General features: G+C 35.9%; 1 protein-coding gene across 1 annotated transcript in view; it reads left to right on the top strand.

Moving 5' to 3' along the window:
- Positions 1-25,868, top strand: part of LOC137240508 (uncharacterized) — a 62,774-nt gene that overhangs the window by 10,173 nt on the left and 26,733 nt on the right. Inside the window, 8 exon segments of the mRNA XM_067766907.1 lie at positions 5,361-5,488; positions 7,063-7,340; positions 7,424-7,702; positions 7,773-8,129; positions 19,333-20,034; positions 20,101-20,248; positions 20,884-21,148; positions 21,214-21,384. Coding sequence (XP_067623008.1) covers positions 5,361-5,488; positions 7,063-7,340; positions 7,424-7,702; positions 7,773-8,129; positions 19,333-20,034; positions 20,101-20,248; positions 20,884-21,148; positions 21,214-21,384 — 2,328 coding nt within the window.

Here is a 25,868-nt window from a genome sequence, read left to right as displayed (position 1 = left end):
CTATTAGTAATACCCAACGTATAGATGTATGTGTATACATGGGTGCTGGGTAGATTCAGTACTCCTCTTAGGGAGCCTCGGACAAGAGTCCTAGCGACCATGAGCGGTGTAGTGAAGTCCACCATTGCATTCGGCTCGGCACCCCAATCAGGAGCCGGGGGGGGGGGGGGGGGATGCTCCTCGGCCGCCCTGAGTGAACTGTCCGCGCCTCATGCCATCCCCATTTGTTGCTGGGTAGACCCAGTACTCCTCTCAGAGAGCCTAGGACAAGAGTCCTAGCGACCAAGCGTGGTGTAGTAAGGTCCACCGTTGCATATGGCTCGGCACTTCACCCAGGGAGTGGGGGAGCGAAATGATCCTCGGCAACCCTGGGTGAACTGTCCGCGACAAATGCCACCCGTATTGATATGTATTGGGCCTGGCATGTCCCTCAAGTGGAGCCCAGGACTGGTCCTGGATGCGCCTTGGGGGAACTACCCGTGCCCATCCGTCCTTCAAGGTAGAAGGGGAGCGTATCCCCTCCTACCCCGCGGGACGTTGTGCAAAGGTTGGTTTCCCATATGTGGGGGGGGGGAGATCTATGAGCCCGATGGGTTCGCTGAGAGTCTTCCCCGTTCACCTTGGGACCCCTTTGATACCTACCATTATAAGTTGGCCTCAGCCTTACTTACCTAGGTGAAGTATGCAGTGAGTGATGGCGTTTGCTATTTCATACTTGGTAGCGTATAAAATTGTTAAGAATTCAGCTCATCAATAACTCCTCGTTATGATAGCGAATGAAAAATGCACGCCAGATAGTCAGTACCACACGTGCTGAGTATGTTTGGTTGTTCACTGTTGGTACTTGGCATACTATGTGCGGGTGGTTGTTCGCTGTGCAAGGCGATCCTAGGGTATGTATATTTAATTGGCATATTATGTGCGGATGGTTGTTCGCTGTGCAAGGCGAACGTAGGGTATATTTAGTGTTAGGGTATGTATATATTTAATGTTAGGGTTGTGAGTAGGTTATTGTGACGTAGCATTTTGCTTTGTTACATCCCATACAACCGATCGTTCAGATAGAAAGATTTTTAGCCATTTCTCCCTTAATTTTCAATATAAAAACGTTAAAATTAGTGATATTTATTCTAATATATCATAAAAGGTTTCCTGAAAAAATCACTTTGATCGGAACTATATGTATATAATATATATCTATCCCATACAACCGATCGTAGAGATAGAAAGATTTTGGCCATTTCTTCCTTAGTTTGCAGTACAAAAACGTGAAACTTGGCGATATATATTCTAATATATAAAAGATTTCCTGTAAAAATCATTTTGATCGGAGCTATATATAATATATATCCCATACAACCGATCGTTCAGATAAGGGGGTTTTTGCCATTTTTTATTTTAATTTTATAAAATCGTTTAGGTATTTACATCTCTTCACTATATATTTCTTATCTTATACATCCGATTATTTGGAGATTACGAACGGTATGAGTTCATGAAAGGTGTGAAGTCTTCGGCACAGCCGAAGACAGTCCCTTCCTTACTTGTTTTAGTTTCACAAAGTACAAGTTAAAGGTCTGTCGAAGTTCGCATTGATTTTTTAAAATCTTTTATCCGAAGTTTTAGATTATCCTTCATACAAAGTGCGACAACGTTTTGTATATGGAAAATAATTTGAAAGAATCTTCGAAAAGGAAATTGTCAAAAATCTATGCGAGTTTTAAAAGACATATAATTGTACTTTCCGTGTCCAAAAAAATTCAGAGAACTCAAAGGTAAAAGTTCGAAAATTTCGGAAAATTTTCGAATTTTTTCGTAAAAGTTTTTGTAATTGGTTGCCTAAGTTTCAGTTACAAAATTCATAGAAATTTTTTCTTAAAATATCAAAAATAAAAAAGAGCTAAATTAACGAAATTTCTTAAAAACTGTCACTGCTATTTTACTGTTCGCTGCTATGGATATAGGTGATTTCATTTATTTGCCTACATACGAGTTTCATTTTGAGACTATAACTTTTCTTTAATCTCTCAGAAAATTTGAGACATTCTCTCAAATCGGCACTATTGCTTCTATATGTATGTCTCGGAACTCTCTTCTTCTTCGCTTTCTTGTAGCAGTGCTTCGCCACATCCAATAGGTGCGATCCCTCATACATTGACACCGATATCCTCTAAGATTTTACCCTATTACAGTTTCCATATCGCAGTTGTACCAAAATCACACACAACTCCCTAGGAAGTTTGCTTTCCTCTGGTGTGAGCTTCGGCCATTTGACTATGAGAATGGGGTTCACCGGGCAATAGTTGGCATACGATTTTACCGACTCTTTGTAGATGGAACTGAGCGCCTGTCTTTGCTCATCTGGTGCGATCTAGCTCAAACGATTACGGATACTCATTAATAAGTTATCTGTTAGGATGCCTAGGTTTCTGAGCATTTAACAGAAACTGTTTGTACCATATAGGGAGTAATCCTGCCTCACTGTGTAGATGAAGTTCAGGCGGCATAAGAAACCATACCGCGGCACGGTGTTTTGAGCACGGAGTTTTGATAGATCTGTAACATCCTTCAGTGTTTTACCATTAAGTTCGGCGACCAAATTAGGGTTGGCCAATTGCTTTACAAGTAGCTTTAAGCGTTTCTTTGTCTTTGTCCCAAATGCTGTCAGCTAGGAACTTGAGGATTTTGCTAGGACTTAGACCCAGTACTTTTCAGTGCCAGACAGCGTGAAGCGTAATGCAATCGAGGTTAATGTCCAACATTGTTGACAATTGTCATGCCTGGTCGATGAAAGTTCCAAGCTAAGCGAGAAACAAAACTGAAAAGACTTGGAAGAAAGTTGTTCATTTTGTAGTATAGCTCATCAATGGATTAGCCATTATCTTGCAGTTATCGACGCGGCAAATAATGGTAATAATTTCTGCTTTGGAATGGAGATTCGAAATAAAAAAAATTAAACAAAAGTTGGGATAGGACATCACCTTGTTTAATTCTCCACAATTTTGATTTTACTCAAAGAATTTGAGACCCACCTTGTGAGACTAGGTGGAAGGGTTGACCCTTCTTGCAGTATGATGGCTTTAAATATTTTGGCTACCGGCGACAGGATAGATTAGCCCGATGAGACTTTCATCGTCAAAAATCTCTCTTGTCACATCTCTTCGCTTCTTAAACTGGTATCTTTCACTTTTTTCGGGTGTACATTACTCCGATTTTTTTTTTAAACGGTTTTATTTAGCTTGACTTGGCAGGCCGGCACGAATTTTGTAATTAAAATTTAAGTAACTTCCCGATAAGCTACAAGTTCTAACTTGGAATATAGTTCAGAACCCGATGACAATGCAATAATAAGAAAAAACTCCGATAGGTGGCGCATCGGAATATTTCAAAAAATCGTATTTGTGGTCCGATTTGGCTCATATCTGTAACAAATATTACATAATGTTCGGTAGAAGTGACTTCAAAATACTTTGGAGTTCGAGGACTTAGATTACAACAAACTGCCAGGAAAGAGTCCTTATAATAATGAGTCACTAAATGAACTAAATAGAATGAGAAATAATAGGCAATTAAGACTAAAAACTTGAAGATATCATAATAAAAAAAATTTAAGTTTAACGGTTTTATTTAAAACAATACTTACAGTAAATAATAATAATACTAAAAAATAGAAAGTAATTAGGTAGGAACTAGTCATCACACTCCTCATCAATCTACGGCGTTGATCAGACAATTACATAAAAGCGTTGGCGCGTAAAATTTCTATTGATAGTCATAAGTATAACAAACTGAACCTTAATTAGGTTATGCTACGCCTCACATTTTTAGAAATTTCATGCGCCCAACGCTTTTATTTAATTGTCTGATCAACGCCCTAGATTGATGAGGAGCGTGATGACTAGTTCCTAGGACCTACCTAATTAATTTCTAGTTTTTAGTATTATTATTATTTACTGTAAGTATTGTTTTCAATAAAACCGTTTAACTAAATTTTTTTTAAAATTATTTTGGTTGATTTATTTTATTGAGAGGTTGGAAATCGCTTGTTTCCCGTTCCAAGTCGTAGGCTCCTTAACTACGTCATTTGCCTACGGTGACAGCACACTTTTTTTCCAATTCTTGTTACTTTACGGCACATGTCCTAAAAGTGTCGAATAGTGTTATCTTCTTAATATATGATAGGCATATAAACTCTGGCAAGCACAAGACGTATTGTCTTTATTATCTACTACTTCTTCGTTTTTGAATCGGCGAAGATAGTTCTTAAAAGTGCTTTGCTTGGGTAAGAGCTGGGCCTGATATCCACTTCGGGATGCATAAGGGACAGCCAGAGTCAAGAATGGGAATGCAGCGTTATGGTCAGCGCCGTGTTGTCTAGTTATTTCATCTGAGCTTAAAGCTGGAGTACCGGGTCGTTTTCTAATATGTGGCCCGAATGCATTATTCTCTCTCCAATCTTCCGTATATATAAATACTAACCTTCCATACTCCATCCTTGCTGCAGGCAGCATATCGATGTATTTCGATATCAATATTCTTTCTTGATCCACACCCGTGCTTCATTAGAGGTGGGCTTGTAGCATATTTCGATCAAGTATTGCAAGATTGTCTTTGAGCCCGAATATTTTTAATATGTGGGTACTTTAAGGCGCAATGTTCCATCAAACTTTCCAGAGCAGTGTACCGACCGCGGATTTTTGTGAAAAATCTCCTGTAAAATGAAGCCTTCTTCAATCTCTTCTTTTTTGTACCATCCGATGGTTCGAATTCGAGAAGCCGACATTTAAAGTAGCTGTGTATGATCTTTCTCAGCCTCTGTACTTAACGCGGTATTGTTTTTGGTCTTTGATCTATCGAGTATCGTTAATGTTATCTTGACCTGCGTTTTCGCCCATGTTTACTACATCAATGTTAGATCTTACTTTTAGAAACCAAAGTGGTTTTCTTACATACCTCCATCACTTCAATCTCCCTTTACAGGCGATTACATATGGATAGTTATGTATTCTCAATCCACTCCGACTACTTTGTTAGAATTTTCAGTATAGCTTTCTATAAACTATAACAGTGTTTTTCAGGGAGGTGTTTCAGATACCTACCGATTTGTTCGAAAGATGATTTGATTAAAATTAGGAGAAAGGAGGGATTCTCTTACTTTAAAACGTTCTTGATAGTATCTTTAAAATTCTTAAACATCTGGCAGGTCTGTTAATTTTTATGAATAAGAAAAAGTAAAATTGTATCGGTTGAAAATGAAACAACCCAGCGTATGTATATATTCGAGTTCGCAAGGTTGGCTGCCGAACCGGAAGAAGCTCAGCGCAAAGCATATTAATATATTTATTATATTTCTTTCTTAGTTATAATTAATCTGGAAAGTCCAGTGGAATGGATTAAATTCAACTACGATCAAATTGGTTTATATCGCGTCAACTATCCTAGTCAGCTATGGGAAGGCTTTGTTAAAGCTTTAGAAGCTAACCATACGGTAAGTAAGGAAACTAAGATGGTACACTTTCAAAAAATTTAGATAGTCTAGTTTAAAAACAGTTATATGCAGATCAGTGATGCACACTAGAGCTTCGTAGAGCACCGGGAAACTATTCGGCGTTCACTCTTTACATATCGTTTGGACAGTCAATCAGTTTAAGCTTTTACTTCAAGCACTAAACTTCACATGGGTGAAATCTATGATCAAACATCCCACAAAAAATGTGGGTATCTGAAGTTCTGCTGGCGTTAAGCCGCATCAACAAAAATGCAAAAATTAAGATATGTTTTTATAGGTTAGGTTAGGTTAAGAGGGCGTCCGTGAGTTACCCACACTTCCACTCGGAGACATATTTGTCCATTGTGAGTGCCCTCAATAAGTATAGGGTGACGGCAAATTCGTTTAGCCCCATTACCTACTAGTGGCCCTCAACGAACCACTTGCTTTCCCTGATGAGCCCAAGAAGAAGCGAGACGTCCACCTTCCCAACCTCTGCCAGGCTGTCGAAGGAGCGTGAGCCCAGAAATCTGAGCCTTCTTCTTTGAAGCGCCGGACATCAGCAGAGAAAGTTGTAGATCGACTCCTCTTCCTCCTCCTTCTGACAGCTTCTGCAGAGGGAGCTTGTTGGTATTCGCCACCGTCGGAGCATTGGCGCGATAGCACAATGACCTGTGATGACACCCGTAAGTTCCCTCACCGCAGATTTGTTCAGTTTGAGAAGGAAGCTGGTGACATTCCTATCCAAGAATGACCATAAGGACCTTGCGACTTCGCAATCAATCCTATTGGTCTATAGCAAGTCCGTTACCCTGTCCTAATATTCGTCTATTCTCCTTAGGAGATAACTCGGTGGCGGTCAGACGGAGCTGTCAACCTCACTTATGTCAAAGCGGAACCTTTCCTAGCCATCTCATCCGCGAGCTCATTGCCTTCAATGCCGCTGTGCCCAGGATCCCAGCAAAGGGAGACATTGAGATGACTTACAGAAGCCAGAGAGGCTCTACACCTCCGCACGATGTCCGATTTTATCACGTTGGACTCTAATGCCCTTAAGGCGGCTTGCCTGTCAACAAAGATTGTTACATTCGTGTTAGAGACCGCACTATATTGGAGCAGATTTGCCGCTTTGTCTATGGCATATACCTCGGCTTGGAATACACTGCGTCAGGAAGTCGGAATGATTAGCTTGCATGGAACACAAATCACCACGGCACTATGATAAAAAGCTTGTCCGAAAATTCTATTATAAAGAATCAGTAAAATTTAGGTTACGTTGAAATGGGCCATCGATAAAGACTATGTGAGGCGTCCATAGTGTTACCAGAATTTTCGGACGACCAAACGGAATAACCCCAATCAGGTTCCAACACTTTTGTTATAAAATAACTCCATCTTCATCGCAAATACTAGAAGTTTTCTAGGACCTAACTTAATTGCTGCCTCGAGATCTGGCAACCCTCCTGCTCCTAGTAGCTGGAGCCTTAATAAAACTAAAACTTTTCTTAATGTGCATATATATGTACATATATTTTTAGTTACATAATTTCTTTTTTGTCTTTTGTGATGTACAGACATTTGGCGTTGGTGATCGAACTGCCTTATTAAATGATGCATTCTCATTAGCCGAAGCAACGCAACTTCCCTTCGATATAGCACTCGATATGACTAAATATTTGAGTCAAGAAGACCAATATCTACCTTGGGTCGTAGCCACTACACAACTAACTGCAATTAATCGAGCTTTAATGTTCACGGAGACTTATGTGAATTTCAAAAATTTTGCGCGCGACTTAATACAACCAATATATGAGATTGTAGCTTGGGAAGTTGGACAAAATCATTTGGAAAAGTAAGTGGTTACATGACACCTGCTTATTAATAATAAGATCTCTTACTCAATGGATTATATTTATAATTTATAATTATGCATAGCCTTCTACGTCAAGCAATCCTCAGAGCTGCGTGTTCACTTGGGCTCGAATCATGTTTGACACAGGCAGGAGTTCGCTTTAAAACTTGGCTTGCTGAACCAACGACTCGACTAAGTCCTGATATACGTCAAACAGTTTACTATTATGGTATGGCCACAGTTGGAAATGAGCAGTTATGGCAAAGTATGTGGAAGCTTTTTTTGATTGAGCAAGATGCTGGAGAAAAAACAAAATTAATGTATGGCTTAGCTGCAGTACAAGTGCCATGGATATTGAGCAAGTAAGTTGCAAGGAACTTCATACTATTTACACCCATTCTTCTTATTTCTATTATTCTTTTAACCATTCAGCTTTGTTGAACTCGCTTGGTCTGAGAAGAATGTGCGCACTCAAGATTACTTCAATTGCTTACAATATATTGCAGCAAATCCCGTTGGAGAATCTATCGTTTGGGATTATGTGCGCGAAAATTGGCCTGCTTTGGTAGAGCGCTTTGGCATCAATGAACGTGCTTTGGGTAATTTAATACCTGGCATAACAGCCAAATTCGACAAACAAATAAAGCTGGAAGAAATGCAGCAGTTCTTTGCTAAATATCCAGAAGCTGGTGCTGGTGCTGCTGCACGTAGCCGCGCTTTGGAAAAGGTTAAGAATAATATCGTATGGTTGGCGAATAATCAGAAAAACATTGACGCGTGGTTGAAGAAGTCTAGGCTTTAAATACATAAATTTACAAAACTTATTGTTTTAAAGTATAAATTAGCCTTTACGCACAAAGCAAATAGAACATAACATTTTCTTGAATTCAAAGTTAAAATATTAGCAGGGAATGTGGTATGATAAGAAGATGGGGAAAAGGGGAGAAAATGGGGAATAATCCCTGTATGGGGTACTAGAAATAATGTCGAAGCAGTCCTGATCATAATGCAAAAGACGTCATGCAAAAACCAAACCGGATATAACAGAAAGTATCCATAGACGGTCCAGAAGTGATCTTGGAATTGCCGGAAAACAACCGAAGTTACAGCGAAATAGTAGCGAAAAGAAATTTATATAGTGCACCTATAATATACGTTGCACCTTTAAGTATTCCACAATATCTCGACCCCAATTTATATGACCTTGATACCAAATATTACTGAACTTGGTCAAATGAGCTCAACTATATATCCAATTTAAAAAAATTTGGCGTTGATACTTACTTTTACTTGGAGCTCAATACTCTAGGTCACCAAATATTACTGACTTAAGCCAAGCAATCTTAGAACTAAAACGACATAAAAACTTATTTTCTGAGGAAGGGAAGTGCCATTGCTTACTTTTCGTAAATCATTTAGACACCAACCCATATGACCATATTAACTCTAACATTAATAGCATTGCTTAAGGTCAATGAATCTAGAATTATAACAGTTATAAACTAAATTAAAAGTTTACTTTTCACAAGGTGCTTAATACCCTTCCCCCTTTAAAAACTATTAACAGTAGTATCGTCTAGACTATCGGCTACCTATGAGCAAAATATCGCCAAAATTCGTCTAGCCATTCTGGAGGGATTTTATCACGTAATTGACTCAAACATAACTGCTCCCATGGGGTATAGAACCCTTTTTAGAAAAAATAAATAAAAATAGGCAGCCGATCTTTCCAGACTATTGGCAAACTTGCTCTTGTTTATTAACATACTATTTTGCGGTGTTTCTGTTCTACAAACAAGAAGTGCGTAGTACAGGATAAACCTAACAATCGCTGCAAATATTTAATGAGAGAGAGCAGGCGAAGAGGCCACGCCCCCTCCAGCAGTCCTTTATATGTATTCAATGTTGTGGAAGCTTTCTTCACTCTCCTCCCCGCATTGAGCTACTACTTCCTATATATTTTTCAATATGCGCTTTATGCAGGATGCCCATCCCAGCATAGGCCTGGTCCAATTCAAGACCTTACCACTCCTGTTGAATAGAACCATAAACGCATTCTTCGCGTTGGCGGTCAATTCGTCGTCATATGCCGAAAAATGTAACTCCTAAAGCACCTCATCCACGAGTGGGTAAGCCACTAACACTTCATTTGCGTATGACGTGAGTTTGATGGGTTCTTGATCAAACCGCTTGAGTAGTTCGTCGTTCTTCTGTAAACATATAGATCAACGTATGCCAATTGAACTCTATGACCTGCAATTAGCTTCCAATTCAATTGACATATCCCACCGATTTGCGATTTCTGAAAGGCTTTTGACTTGGCCGATAGCAAAAAAAAAAATTTATAAAACAATTTGCTACTGTCGTTCTAGTGAAGCGAAGATGTCATATATCAATTATTTTATTAAGTTAATTAATTACACTGGATCACAAATTCCAATTTTTTTCTGCATCAGAGACGCCAGTATGAAATTTCTATGTAAAATCATCCCCTGATTCCAAAAATCAAGGTTATTTTTAATTCTATGGTAACGTTCTTGAGATATTTACGAATTACCGTTTTTTAAAAAAAAAAAAAAAAAAAAAAAATAATTGTGTCCACTTAATCATATATATCTCAAGAAGGAATTCAGCAATTCCAAAACGGTTTGAGCTTTTAAAGGGTAAAGAAATTTGCATACAACACTTTTTGCTAGGCCCTGCAGATTCCAAGATAACGAACAATCATTACGGATATTTTCAATTTTTTTTGTAAAAATATAAAAAAATTTGTACTTTGCGAGGAAGAATCCCGAAAACCTTTTATTTGTTTGCAGATTTTTTTTCTCTCTTAGCTCTGTTTTATTACAAAAAAAAATTAGCTTTCATTCAACAAAATCCATGCACTAATACAAAAGTTATAAGTATTCAAGTACAGAGAAACCTCCCTTGGGCGGACACTCATCGTCGGCCAACTTTTGCCCGCCCAAGAGAGGTGTCCGCTCAAGGGCGTGGATGGCTATTTTAGACATTTTTCAATTTTTAAAGGGATAAATACTCACCACTTTCCATATTAAATAAAAAATATTGATATTACATCGCTCAAAAAAAAATATATATATTGCTTGAAAAATTCACATCAAAACATGTATAACTCATTTACATACTTTCAGATAAAGTAATAACATAAATAAGAAGTAAAGGTGTATAAGTTCGGGTGTAACCGAACATGATATACTCAGCGTGAGCTTCAATTGTACATTTCATTTCAGATAAATTACTTTTCCCCATTTCCTCTTACAATAAAACTTGATAAGTGAGATATCATTGATCATTCAAAACTATTTTTGTTAAGTTATAGCTTATTATTATAGTATGCGACCATTTTAAACTTGTTTTATATCTAAGTTGCCATGGTCTTTAACCGATCCCGTCCATTTTTATTAGAAATATCTTCTGCTATAAGGAAAATATGTGTACACAATTTCATTACGATATGTAAATTTTTCTTCCATTTATGGCTCCCGAAACATAGAAAATTGCTTAGTCATAAAAGGGGCGGTGCCACACCCGTTTTCAAAAATTTTAGTGTTTTCCAATTTAATGTTATAATTCAATTTAGAAAGTAAAATTCTATTGACACAAAGCTCTTTTTCGCTAAGATATAGCTTATTATTTTCGTCTATGACCCTTTCAAAAATCTTTTATATAAAAGTGGACGTGGTCTTTAACCGATCTCCTTAATTTTTTCTATAAATATTTCTTTCTATAGGGAAAATTTCTGTACCCAATTTTATTACGATCCGTTCATTTTTCTTCGAGTTATGGCTCCCGAAACATAGAAAATTGCTGAGTCATAAAAGGGGCGGGGCCACGCCAATTTTTTTAAATTTGCAGATTTTCCTATTTGCTGTTATAAATCCACTTGGGATATGAAATACCATTGATATAAAGCTCTTTTTTGCAAAGATATAGCTTATTTTATTCGTCCACGACCCTTTCAAAAATCTTTTATATAAAAGTGGACGTGGTCCTTAACCGATTTCGTTAATTTTTCTTCAAAGCATTCCCTATAGTAAAGGCAACCTCTCTGCCGAATTTTGTTACGATAGGTTTAACAACCACGCCCATTTTGAAAAATTTTTCCAAATTTTTATCAAGAGTCTCAATATCAGCTCACATGTAAAATTTCACCATTCTAGGTGTATTATTTACTAAATTATCAGGTTTTTTGTAATTTCCAAAATGTTATATATATAAAAAGTGGGCGTGGTTATCATCCGATTTCGCTCATTTTCAATACTGGGTCCAAATAAGCTAGTGTACCAAATTTGGTGAAGATATCTCAATATTTACTCAAGTTATCGTGATAACGGACGGACGGACATTGCTCAATCAAATTTTTTTTCGATACTGATGATTTTGATATATGGAAGTCTATATCTATCTCGATTCCTTTATACCTGTACAACCAACCGTTATCCAATCAAAGTTAATATACTCTGTGTGCAAAGCACGCTGAGTATAAAAATAAGTATAAATTATACTGCAGATAATAAATAATATAAATCCATAAATATCAGACTCATTATTTAAAAAATTGGTGAATTGTCGATTGCTTAAGGTTTTTTTTTTTTTTAAAAGAAAACTATTTTTCAAATGGCATTCTAATTTTTGCAACATTTCGAACGCAATAAGGTCTTCGCTGCAAAATCTTTTAAATTTAAACAGAAGTCAAGGTGGTTTCGCTTGTGGAAATTTCATTAACTTCATCTGTATCACTCTCAGCATGAGTGCTATTTTAATCAATTGTTTCTATGTTGTCGGCAATAACAACATCTAACTCGAAGTCTGAACTTTCAGTCCATGCATTGTTATCAATATCCACAAAGTCATCCGGATTCGAAGAAGTAGAATCTCCAAAAGATTTCGATAAATCAAAAATTGAAGCCAGAGTTGCCAGCGGTATGTCATCTTTGGGCTGGAATTCAAGTGCCTGATTACAATTTTTGTCGAACACTGCCTTTTGAAAACAATTTTTTATGGTTTCTGCTTGAACTTTTGCCCAGTCTTCCTTTATAAAATGTATTGCCTCTAAGACGTTCATATTTTTTTTAGTGGAACCAGTTTCTTTGCTCACCAATGTTTTTCACTTACAAGTTGCGGTAGTGAATTTTTAAATTTTGGATTATTCCTTGATCAAGAGGCTGGCAAACTGAAGTAGTGTTGTTAGGCAGAAATAGTATTTTTACATTGTTCAAACTTATACCTCGTGGGTGGGATGCTGCGTTATCTAAAAGCAATAGAACTTTTCGGTTTTGCGACTCCATTCTCTTGTCGAAATCTTTCAGCCACTGTGTCATAACATCACGCGTCATTCATGCCTTTTTATTGGACTGCCAATTTACTGGAAGATTTTTCGTATCTAATGATGCAAATGCTCTCGGACGAGCAGCCTTGCAAATAATAAGAAGTTTTTCTTTTTCGCCGGCCCTATTTGCACAAAATAGGACAGTCAGTATTTCTTTCGAAAGTTTTCCTCCACGGCACACTTCGTTTTTTAGAGCCAATGTTTTGTTTGGCAAAGTATTGAAAAAAAGACCTGTCTCGTCAGCATTGAAAATATTTTTGTGGCACTATACCCAATCACCAAATACGGTAGTTTTTCTGAAAATTGCTGTAAGTCTTGCATATTAACGGCAGCACTTTCACCACAAAGATATCTATACTTTATATTATGACGGGTTCGCCATTTTTGTATCCAACCGTTAGAAGCCACAAAGTCATTGACCTCCAGTTATTGGACAATTTCTTCTGCCTTTTCTTGTATAATTGGTCCAGATATGGGAATGTTTTGGTTTCTTGCCCTAATAAACCAGTCAGAACACATTTCATCAGTTTTCATAAAAGACCTTTTGAATTCAACATTGCTGCCAGACAGCCATTTTACTCGAATTTCTTCTTTATTTTTTATTATTAACGCAGCCTGCGTTTTTCCAATTTTGAACCTGATCAAAAAATCGGACAGCTTTAATCAATAACAAACAGATCATAAATCAAAATAGGGTTTGTACGATTTTAATTTAAAACTTACCTTTCGGGTAATGTACGAACAGACAAATTATTTTCCTCACTAGCGTTAATTATTTCAATTTTTTCCTTTAAGCTCAGGATTGACCTCGCCATCTTATAACACATCTAATATTTACAGTATGACTGAACACAATTAACTCACTGTCACTAGTAAACGTTTATCCTGAAAATTTATTTAAAGAACATTTCATTATGTAATTACATCTCCACTGTGACGAATTTTAAATTTGATTGTTTACCTAACGCCCACTTGGTTTTATTCGGGGAATCGCCACTTTTCATTTGGTAAATATATATGTACTAAAATACTTATACATGTATATATTTTGTTCGCTTAAGGGGGGTTCGCGTCCGCTCAAGAGAGGTTTACGATTGATTTGTTATAAAAACTGATCTTAGTGTCCGTTGATAAGAGGTTCGTGTCCGCTCAGTAGAGGTTTTTTGTCCAATTTTAAAGCGTACGGCCAAGAGAATGTCCGCCTAAGGGAGGCCAATTTGTTTTAAAAAATGTACTTAAAACTTGGTGCATGAAAAGCTGTCCGGCCAAGGGAGGTGTCCGTTAGGAGAGGTTTCTCTGTAAATATATCCATTTAGTACTTAAGTACCCTATTGGTACCTACATATGTGTCAGTATTCGTATATCAGTTAGCTGGTAGATTTTCGAAGGGTTATTAGATACAAAAAACTGTTAGTGTCGTTTTCTCAAACCCAGGTACATTTCAAGCAAGAGCATATTTTTAAGGCAGGTAGTGTTTTCCTTGCAGAACTAGAGAACCTTTTTGTCCAGGTAGGTTTGAATTTTTACTTGATCTAAGTATAAATAATAGTACATGCGCCTTGTTTCTTTATAATATCTACAAGACTCGCCGGGTATGTTCCGTTTATAATTGCAATTTATAACCCGTCATTTACTTAAAAATATAATGTGAATAAAATGGCGCGAGAGTTTGAGTGTACAAATGATCCAGATATGTTATGTTTCATCTGCGGTCAATTTATCGTTAAAAGGATGCGACGTGTGTTTTCAAATCCTTTGAAAGTTACATACTATAAGTATTTTGGAATTGAGCCTAAAAACAATGAAAACCCATGGACACAGAATACAGGGTGCACCACATGTCGAGTCGAATTGATTTTTTCGGAAACCGGAAAAAAAAGTGCGTTGTAAAAATTAGGAATTTGCTCCCTTTTAATGCATAGCTTACTAATTTCTGAAACTATCTATTTAGGCGACATATGAAATTTAGTACACCAATAAAGTGGAGGGAACCAATTTGCCATTCTACGGACTGCTATATTTGTACTACAAAAGTACTTGGGGTTGGAAAGTCAAGAAAAGTAACCTACGCGAGCGTATCTACAGTGTCATTACCGGAACTAAATTCAACGGAAGCTACATTGCTAGAATCAAATTTAACTTTAGTTCCGGCTCCAGTTTCATTATCAACAGCAGTATCTGATTACGCGGCATCATATTGTACTGGATTTCAAACTGAAAACGAAAGAAACTCTTTGCCATAAGCAAAACTTAATGATTGGATATGTATATTTGGAATTGTCAAAGGAAAAGGCCGAACTACACGCCTCCCGTGTGCAACAATTTAAATTTGTTTCATCCGATATTAAGGTAACATATTATAGAACTCGTCACGAACAATTTCCCAAGTACTATACGAAGGAGGACAGCGTTTGTTACTGCAAAGACATTGCTGGTCTATTCAAACAGTTTGGTGAACCATATGATTCAAAAGAGTGGCGATTGTTCATAGACGGAAATAAATTAAGTTTAAAGGCCGTATTATTTCATATTGGCAACCAAAGCTATCTATCCCGATCGCGCATGCAGAAAATACGAAGGAAACATATGAGATAATGCAAAAATTGCTCAAAATAATCAAATACGAAGAACATGATTGGAAAATATGTGCCGATCTTAAAGTCATTGGAATGCTATGTGGTATACAAAGTGGATACACAAAATACTGTTGCTTTCTATGCAAATGGGATAGCCGAGCTCGTCAAGACCCCTACATCATAAAGGATTGGTCAGAACCAATCGCGTTTCAAGTTGGGTTGGATAACATAAAATACTCCCCACTTATAAAGTAGGAAAAATAATTCTACCTCCGCTCCACATCAAGCTCGGCGTTATCAAAAACTTTGTCAAGGCTTTGGACAAAGAAGGCTTTTCACTTTTCACTATTTGAAGACAATCTTTCCAAATATTTCAGAAGCAAAAATAAAAGAAGGGATTTTTGTGGGACCGCAAATAAGGAAAGAACTATTGTCACCAGTGGAGGCAGCATCGTGGGATTCTATTGAAAAGGTCGTTACTTCGTTTTTGGGCAAATACAAAAGTCCTAACTACGAGATGATAGTGAACGACTTAATCAAAAACTATGCGGAAATGGGTAAATAAAAGAACATATTTAAGACCGTTTTATCAGTTAACTTTAAAACCTATCTGCCCGATATACAAAAAAATTTTATGAAAATTTTTCAATTTAAATGATAATATATAGCCCTAAATCTGAATTCGTCGTTTAGTTCCGAACAAACAAGAAAGAGAAAAATGTAAACAAAAAATTTGTTCTGAATTTAAAGATAAATCCAGCCGAAGAAAATTATATGCTAATGTGTCACTTATGTATTTATCTAATATACTTTTTTATTTTCTTTCAGGAGTAAATATATCTTTAAAAATTCATTTTCTATACTCCCATTTAAATTTTTTCCCGCAAAATCTTGGCGACGAAAGTGACGAGCATGGCGAAAGGTTTCACCAGCAAATGAAAATGATTGAAAGTCGGTATCAAGAATTCTGGGATGCCGCAATGATGGGTAACTAATGTTGGTTTCTCATAAGAGAAACCGATCCTAATCTAAAAAAGCATCAAAACAAGACACATAACTTTTTCAATTATAAAATGAGATCATAGAGTTAAGACAGAATCATATGTACATATGCTATTATTTGTAGGGTACTTAAGTTTTGTATTAGTTCATCGATTTTGTTGAATGATAGCTTATTTTTTCCAATAAAACGGAGCTTAGAGAGAAAAAAATCTGTAAAAAAATAAAAAGTTTTCGAAATCCTTCCTCGCAAAGTACACATTTTTTTATATTTTTACAAAAAAATTGAAAAAATTCGTAATGATTGTTCTTTATCTTTGAATGTGCTGCAAAAAGAGTTGTATACGCAGTTTATAGCAAATTCCATTACCTTTTAAAGGCTTCAAACCGTTTTGGACTTGCTCAATTCGTTCTTGAAATATACATATATGATTAAGTGGACCCAATTTTTTTTTTTTTTTGGAAAAAACGGTTATTCGTAAATATCTCAAAAACGTTACCATAGAATTAAAAGTAACCTTAGTTTTCGGAATCTGGGGGTGATTTTACATAGGAATTTCATAATAGCGTCTGTGGTGCATTTTGGCTGTAAACCAGTGTTATTAATTATTTTTCTTATTGACTACAAAATTATTTTGTAAAATAAAAACAATTGTACGTTTATGGATAAACAGTAAAACAACAAAATTTATTATTTATTTAACTTAATCAAATGCATTTCGGGCAGACCTGCAGTCCATCATCAGCGACGCTCTACATATATCAATGACCTTCACAAATTATAGTTGCATTTCAATTTACATATAATCAACCGGTGAATTTTTGACCGGGTTTGCATATAAAGCTTCACCATTTTATCTGTAGATCAATATTGGAAAACGCCTAAAGGTATGCTTAGAAAAGCTGCATACTATTCAGATACTGTACAAACTGATCGCTACACTTGCTTCTAACGGTATTTACATACATACATATTTGGGGCTTTCCATGATAACATATTGCCTTAAAAAAAAGGAAGTAAAGTGTAATAAGTAAAATCGGAGAAAATTTTTATTTGGGAAACTTAAACTTTTCCAAGTAAACATCAAAACTAAAACCTTGTGTTATCTTTCACTGTGAATTTTAAATGAGTTTTCTTTAGTCAATGAGTCAATTAGAACAACTGAAATTTATTGGCATTAAAATTCCTAAAAGACTGTAAGTGGCCTTTACTGTTTTTTGTGCTGTTCGAAAAAGGTTTGTATAATATTTTTTAAATTTTTCCATCGATATTTTTTTTAATATAAATTTTCAGGATTTTTTTTAAATTGAATACAACCAAAAAATTATCTTATATGAGAGAGAGAATCACGAACGAGAGGAGCCGTGTGGACATAATCTTATTAATATTATCAGTATGAAAGTTAGGAGGCTTTGGATTTCTGGATATACAGGTGCTTGATGTGGTTGAAATTTGCCCACAGGTAGCCAATATCATGAAATGTTTAGAAAAATAAGTGGTCCTTTTCCCATTGTTGTCTTTTTCAATCATCTTTGCGTCTCAATCGCGTTAGAATAATTAAACAGATGTGTATGAAAATTAAAATTATTTTGGATTGTTATAACTTTAAGCATGTTGGCCTTGACCAATCATATTAAGTTGATGTAAAACAATTTTGGAAAAGTTGCCAATGCCCGACCAATAATATTTATTATCTGAGTCACTTAAATAAGGATCTAAGCAGTTTTGGAAAGTGGTGGAAGCCAATTCCATAATTTTGTGACTATTTTAAGAACATTTCGGTATTATTTTCGATATCTTGCCGGAGCTATTTCTGGATAGCTCTGGGACTCTTTTCGCTACTATCTTACGATTATTATGATGTTTTATTCGAAATAACTTCAGGACAGTTTTAGGACTTGTTTTCGAGATCGTTTCGGAAGAATTTCGGGAAATCCTTTGGGAATACGGGAAGACTAGTTTAGGGGCGAATGCGTTCATAGCTATTTTAAGGATCAAATTGGACTATCTTCGGATCATTTTAGGATTGTTTGCGGAAGCATATATTTTGACTATTTTTTGGGATTTTGTTTGGGGGGGTTGATTGGTAGAGAAGCTCGGCCTTAAATCTCTTCGGAGGTTATAGCGCCTTGTATTATTTTTTCATTATTTCAACAAAGTTTCGGCATTTTCTATGGACCATTCCGATTTTTTTCAGGACAACTTTGGGTCAATTTAAGAATCTTTAGGAATCTTCATTTGTTTATTTTGATACCATCTGAAATTCTTTTAGGTTAATTTCACGATTTTTTAAGGGATCATTTGAAAGTGTTTGAGGTTGTTCTTTAAGAACTCTCTAGGGATAACTTCATAGCTACATCTGGAGATTTTCGGGATTTTTTTGCTAACATTGTGCGACTGTTTGGAGATGGTTTCGGGTCTATTTGGGGATAATTTTTGGGATAGCTTAAGAATTATTTTCTAGTTGTATCAAAATTATTTCAAGATATTTTTTTTAATTGTAACAACTATGGATCTACTCGGTAAAGCCTAACATTATTCGACACGTACCAAGCCTTTAAGATTTTTAGTTCAAATAAATTGTATGACTTAATCTCCTCATAAAGACGGCGCCGCGGGTGAATTCACTTAACTTCTATTTACTTATATACATTTGGTATGATTTTACATTTTTATTTCTAAATGATTCAAGAAAGCATACATTTGTTTACTATACTTAAATACTTGTTTTCCTACTGGGTATGAAACATTGGACATGGTCAATCAAATAATAAAACTTATTTCCGAAATAGCTGCTTACATTGTTATTTAGTTTATTGATTAGAAATAGATATCGTGTTCGGAATTGTTTATGATGCAAGAACATACATATGTAAGTATGTATGTTATCCGTAAGAGCAATATATTGTCGCTGATAGGGCGAGATTAAATTAAGCAAAAATGTTTGATAAACACAAAAGTGTGATGATAACTTGATTGGCTATTAATTGTAGCAAATTGTTTCAACAGTTACGGCTGAATTTCCGTAAGTTTAGGCTGAAGAGTGGTGCTATTTGAATTTTAAAGAGTGAAAAATCAAAGGAATAAGCAGAAAATGATTATCACAGCCAATCTAGTGGCTATTGGGTTGGGTTTAGCCCTTACAGCTTTTACAGTATCCACAATTGTATTGGCCCTGCAAAAGTCAAATTTGACAAATAAACTGAATGATGCGCTCACTGAGATAGGAGAGTTAAGCAAAAGTACAACCGCTGCCAGTACCGTAAGCACTTCAACAACAGCAACGAGCACTACTACGCCAGAGACTACAACTGTAGTGCCAGAAATTGTGAGTGAATAACGGCAGACTGCGTTTGGTGCGTTTATTTAATTTTTTGTTTTTGCATTTTATTCATAGATCAACTATCGACTACCTGATAGCGTATATCCCATTAACTATGATCTTTATCTGCATCCTGATATCGCTACTGGCAACTTTTCTGGGCAATTACGTATACTCGTGAATACCACCAGTGCAACCGATCAAATAAAATTGCATTCAAATAAATTACAAATTACGAATGTTTATTTAGATAATACGAATAGTGCAACAATCGATGTAAAACAATTTTATTTAGATACAGTGCGTGAATTCTTGGTAGTGAATTTGAGCGAAGAGTTGCCAGCTGGACGCGCTTTTATTCTTGGTATATTATTTGAAGGTAATATGGCTGGAAAAATTGTTGGTCTCTACAGTTCGTCGTATGCCAAGGCGGATGGTTCTAAAAAGTAAGTGGTACTCGGAGGAAGGTATAAAATAATTTGATGAGTTTGTCGTTTATCGGAAATTCTTAGAGTTATTGCCACTTCTAAATTTGAGCCGACTTACGCACGCTTGGCTTTTCCATGTTTTGATGAGCCCGCAATGAAGGCAACATTTGAAATTACGTTGGTTTATCCGAAAGATGGTAACTATCATGCATTATCTAATATGGATATTTCGGTGAGTAAATATTAAATATACTTTAAAGGGCTTCCAGATTGCTATGATGACTAACCTCATAAGCTTAAAACATTTAAAATCCTAGCTTTCTAAAATAAATTTCAAATTTCATTGTGGACAAAAAAAATATTTGGCCTCATCCTAGTGCTAGAGCTGTCATAATATTTTATATTTGTACTAGCAGACGCGAGAGACCCAGCAGACGTTGCTTTGCCTTTGGTTTGCTTAGCTATTTTAAGAGAATTTCAACAAGACTTTCTTGCTACTCCTCTCCCTTCTTCTCTTCGTGTTGCTCTTCTTCACCTCTCCTTTTTCATTGTTCTTTTACTAATGGCATCCATCTCTCTCGCCCTAACCTTTGACATCTCCTTCTTCCTGACTTCCTCACCCTCCTTTCACTCTAAGTAAATCCCTTCATAAATAAAAATTTGCTAATAGATCGGTTCCATGTCCATTTCCGCGAAAATAATAAATCTTCTGTACACTAACAGTAGCCAGATGTTGTCCAGAATAAACTTTCTCCTCTCACTCCTCATATCACTCTTTTTGTACTTGTTCCTCCTCTACTCCCACTGTCCATCTTCCCAAGGAGTGTCCTTTTTCGATGTTAAAGTAATCGTTATTCTCTCTTGCAGCACGAATCCTATCAAGGCAACTATGTTGAGGCTTTCTTCAATAAGAGTGTGCCAATGAGCACCTACCTAACATGTTTTATTGTATCCGATTTTGCCAACAAGTCCGCTGAAATCGACACCAAAGGCATTGGAAACTCATTTATACTACGCGCCTTTGCTCCAAGGGAAAAACTCGAAAAGGTTGATTTTGCATTAAGTGTGGGTAAGACTGTTTTGGAATATTATATACAATATTTTCAAATAGAATATCCTTTGCCAAAAATGGGTGAGTTCTAATGCTTAATATTAAGTAAATCCAATACTGAAACAATAATTTTTTGTTACTTGCAGACATTGTTGCCGTTCCAGATTTTGTTTCGGGAGCTATGGAAAATTGGGGTTTGGTGACATATCGTGAAACTTCTTTGCTTTATGAAGAAGGCGTTAGCTCAACATCGAATAAGCAAAGTGTTGCTATCACTATCGCTCATGAATTTGCGCATATGTGGTTCGGAAATTTAGGTAACGTATACCTATAACATAGCTTAACATTAAATAATATAGCATAACATAATCTATCATAACATAGCATAACATAACAGAACAGTATGTATATAACATAACGCAAAATAACCTAACACAACTTGACATAACTCAATAACTTTTGCAGGTTTTTTATTTCTATTGGGAAATAACAGTTATATGTTGAGTTTGCTATTTCGGTCGCAAATTAAGAGTTATTTTCTAAATTTTTTCATTTCGGTCGGAATATAACAAGTAGTTTTCGAATATTTTATCCGTCAATCATGCAAACTAGTCAATATGACTGTAGTAAATGTAAAAAGAATCATATTGGTGTAAAATTTACTACTTAATTTATGCATTTAATCTAGTCAAAGTTTGCATGACGTCTATAACCGTTTAAATGGTGAAGCGAAAATAAAGTATGTATGTAAGTACCCTGCTAGACGGCTATCAGTCATTTGAGGTATCAATTGACAGATATGACTGAGGGAAATTTACATCACAGCGTAAAGCAAAGTTTCTATCAGGTTGTTAAGGCCGTGGTACAATGACATTTTTCATATAGCTGCGTTTAACGCAAGCTTATGCATTCCAATAACATCGCCACAATCAACCAAGATGTTGCGTTTGTAAATATGAAGGAACTTCAGACTTGGCAATTGAAGTTTATTACGCCTTGCCCATTCACATGCAAAATTTCGCGAAGCCCTGTTGTAAACATTCTCCCAATACAACAAAAATACTTGCTAACATATTTTGTGTCGTATTCGATTGTTATATTGCACTTTTTAATTACGAAAAATGTTAGAAAATTTACCAACCAGTGGGAAAAATAATTTCACTTGCAAAGTGTGCCAACATCCTTACCCAAAGCAAATGTCAAATTCTTCTTCTTATGGTTTTCTTGGAACAAAATTGGGGAGTTGGCGACTTTTCAATATCAGATGGCGCCAGTGTCGCTCATTCTAACATTCTCCATAAAATGCGTGTAATCTACTCATAATGCATAATAAATAAAATAAATGTAAGGCGCGATAATCTCCGAAGAGATCTAAGGCCGAGCTTCTCTTCCAGTTTGCGTCGTGCTCCTCTTGATTTTCCCTAAAAATTGGCTGGACGGGACCTACATGTTTTATGCCGACTCCGAACGGCATCTGCAAGGCAGATGAGTTTTCACTGAGAGCTTTTCATGGCAGAAATACACCCGGAGCGCTTGCCAAACACTACCGAGGGGCGACCCCGCTTACAAAAATTTTCTTCTAATTTAAAAACCTTATTTCTAAAATTTTGATGTTGCTTTGCCCGAGGTACGAACCCAGGGCATTCGGTGTGGTAGGCGGAGCACGCTACCATCACACCACGGTGGCCGCCATATGCATAAGCTTGTGTTAAACTCATTTATATGAAAAACTGCTTATGTGTCGGAGCTATTAGAAGCGACATGACAAACCTGATGTAAACATTTTGTATACGTGTATGCATACACATACATACCATGGTTTTCCATAGGAATAAAATGAAAAATTTATGCGAGTGTATTAGCGATGTCAAAAATTCTGTTAATGTGTTGGAGTTTCCGTCAGCTCTGTCTAGCAGGGTAAGTAAGTTTGCATTAACCCAAGAATATGTCCAGTGCTTTGATCAGACCTCCCCCAAAATACTGCAGCCCGATTGAGCCCCTCCGCTTGCATTCCTAAAATTTGATATTAAAACTAATTAAAGGTTAAACGAAATCTCAATATACCTACATCCACGTTAGGGTGGTCCTTATAAATCAAACAAACACATTTTTCACAAATCTCATCCATTCAGACGGTAATACATAGGTCAAAAACCTCACATATAAATTTTGGCTCCGCACGGAGGTCGAAGTTAAGATTACTATGAGAAGATTTAAGAAATTAATATACAACTTTTTGGTTTATAATACCCAAAATCGAGAATACTATAGCTGGCGATATTGCATATAAATTTTAGGCACGATTGGAAACGTTTAAGACGTATTTTGCGACACCCCTAACTTTTTCTAATAGGGATCAAAATTTATGTGTTGTTTGTTTGTAATTGTTATTACCGTTTGAAGGGATCAGAAAAAAAATAGTTTATTTGATTTATAAGGGCCACCCTTATGTTCATATATCTTAGTAAGCTTCGGATGCCCGTTATATGCATCTAGCATTAGGGTTTACTAGCTACCATACCAAAATTATGCATTACTAGCTTGGTAATCAACTTTTTATGGTGGATTTTCTTGTGTTATAAATTTGTTTTATAACCTTTGACGGCAGTATCAATTACGTTAAGAAAGCTAATCACTTAAATAGGGTTACTCACTACCAGACCGACGGTGTTTAATTGAGATTTTTTTAATTTTGGCAGGAATTATGTACAGAGATTTAAACCTGAGTTCTATATCGATTGTTGAGTTGAATATCACTTTTTTTCCTCGGCTGCCCTATATGAGAATACCCTATTTACAAATAGGTTTCAAAACGACCTATCTCTGAATTCTGAGACAGGGCGTTCTTCAACCAAACATTCTGATATAAGGTGGTGTTCAAAAGTTCTCCGAGATAAGGAATTTTCGAAACGGTATCCGAGATAGGCTGTTATTCCATACATTAGACTGGGTCGGCCCCATACGAAATAAATACGTTGCAAACGGGCGTCATAAATTTAGACCTTTTTTAAGAGAGTCGCGCGAAATTTAATTTTTTTATTTTTTTTTTAAATACAAACAAAATTGTAGTTCTATAAATAGAACAAAAACAAAAATATTAGTTTCTGTGAAACTGCCACCAACAAAAAGCATAACTTTAACACATGATTACATACAAAGTATGTACTGTGCAAAGAATAAAATATGCAAGGAAGGCATTTTGGATAAAGCTTACAACAACTAAAGCATGATGTGGCTGAATGCGTTTGTAAAAGTTCAACCATCGTAGAAATGTGGGTTTAAATCCCACTCACTTTGAAGAGATTTACAAAGTATAATCGAAAAAGCTGTCGCCTTGTCCGCCCGGATGTCACGTTGTTGATATTTTTCCCAAATTATTAAATAAAATGTTTTTTTTGGTAGTCTGGGGGTATATTCAGTAAGTGTGAGTTTTAAAATTTACACACTTACTGGATACAGACTCTGGTTATTTGACATCTTATTCTTAGAACTTATATATCATAATTTATTCAAATGGTAAAAACAACTTAGCTTATAATTGACTAATTACGTTAATACCGCAAATAACACATTAGCTAAAAAGTTAGCTATTAAACTAGTTGTCAAGTCATGCAAAATTGTCATACAAGCAACCACCGCTAACGAATTTTTGGTGGTCATGTCATTCAGGACTAGACTAACTTTTTTTTCTTATTTTCAAAGGAAAGCTTTCTCATTATTTCATTGTAAAAAATAGTAATAAATTGTAATAAAAATAAAGTTTTGTACAAATAAATAAATATAACTCACATGTTCGCTAAGTATTAAGCAAAATATAATACCACAGTGAAAAAAGTGTAAGAACATAAAAAGCAGGCATACCAAATTTTTTACTTCCGTAAAATGAGTCTTTACCTTTACCGAAAGAAATTCAAGGGTTTAAAACTCATTCGTATTGAGACCTTACATTGTTTAGGGATTAATAGTTTATAATTTTCTGCATTTTTATCGAATTTTTCTCTAATATCAATCTTTTCACTGGAATAATGAACAGATAACGATATTCACTGTTGTTTTTAATTATAAGGAAGGAAATACTGTTTCACATAAAAGTATGGCAATTTTATCAGATAGTCTGAAACATGACACAGTAGCTGTATATGCTTTCCAACAACTACTGATGAATTTTTTAACTAACAACTTCAAAGTAGCCAGAATTATATATTTTACTGAAGGGGCAGCACAATATTTAAAAAACAAGTATAACTTTCAAAATTTTGTACATCACGAGGAAGATTTCGGTATTCCAGCAGAATGGCATTTCCATGCTAGTGCACATGGCAAAGGCGCATGTGATGGAGTTGGTGGAAACTTGAAAAGACTTGCAAGGCGTGCCGGTTTACAAGCTTCACCGGATAGTCAAATTCTTAATTGCGATTCTTTTTATAAGTGGGGCAAAGGAAACTTACTTCAAACAGAGATTTTGTTCAGTTCTAAGGAGAGTCATGCAAAAACATGCAACGAATTAAAATATCGTTTTCATTCAGCTGAACCAATACCTGGAACACAAAAATTTCATTCATTTATTCCTGCTTCTACAACACAGCTTGAAGTAAAAAGATTTTCCCTTCATACTAACAGCCAAGAATTTCCCAAAAACAAAAAAAAAAAAAACAAGTAAGGAAGGTTAAGTTCGGGTGTAACCGAACATTACATACTCAGTTGAGAGCTATGGTGACAACATAAGGGAAAATAACCATGTAGGAAAATGAACCGAGGGAAACCCTGGAATGTGTTTATATGACATGTGTATCAAATGAAA

Source organism: Eurosta solidaginis, chromosome 1 (genome assembly GCF_040869045.1).
Source record: "Eurosta solidaginis isolate ZX-2024a chromosome 1, ASM4086904v1, whole genome shotgun sequence".
NCBI lineage: Eukaryota > Metazoa > Arthropoda > Insecta > Diptera > Tephritidae > Eurosta > Eurosta solidaginis.
The sequence above is the reverse complement of the archived record's forward strand: the minus strand, read 5'-3'. Positions and strand labels throughout refer to the sequence as shown.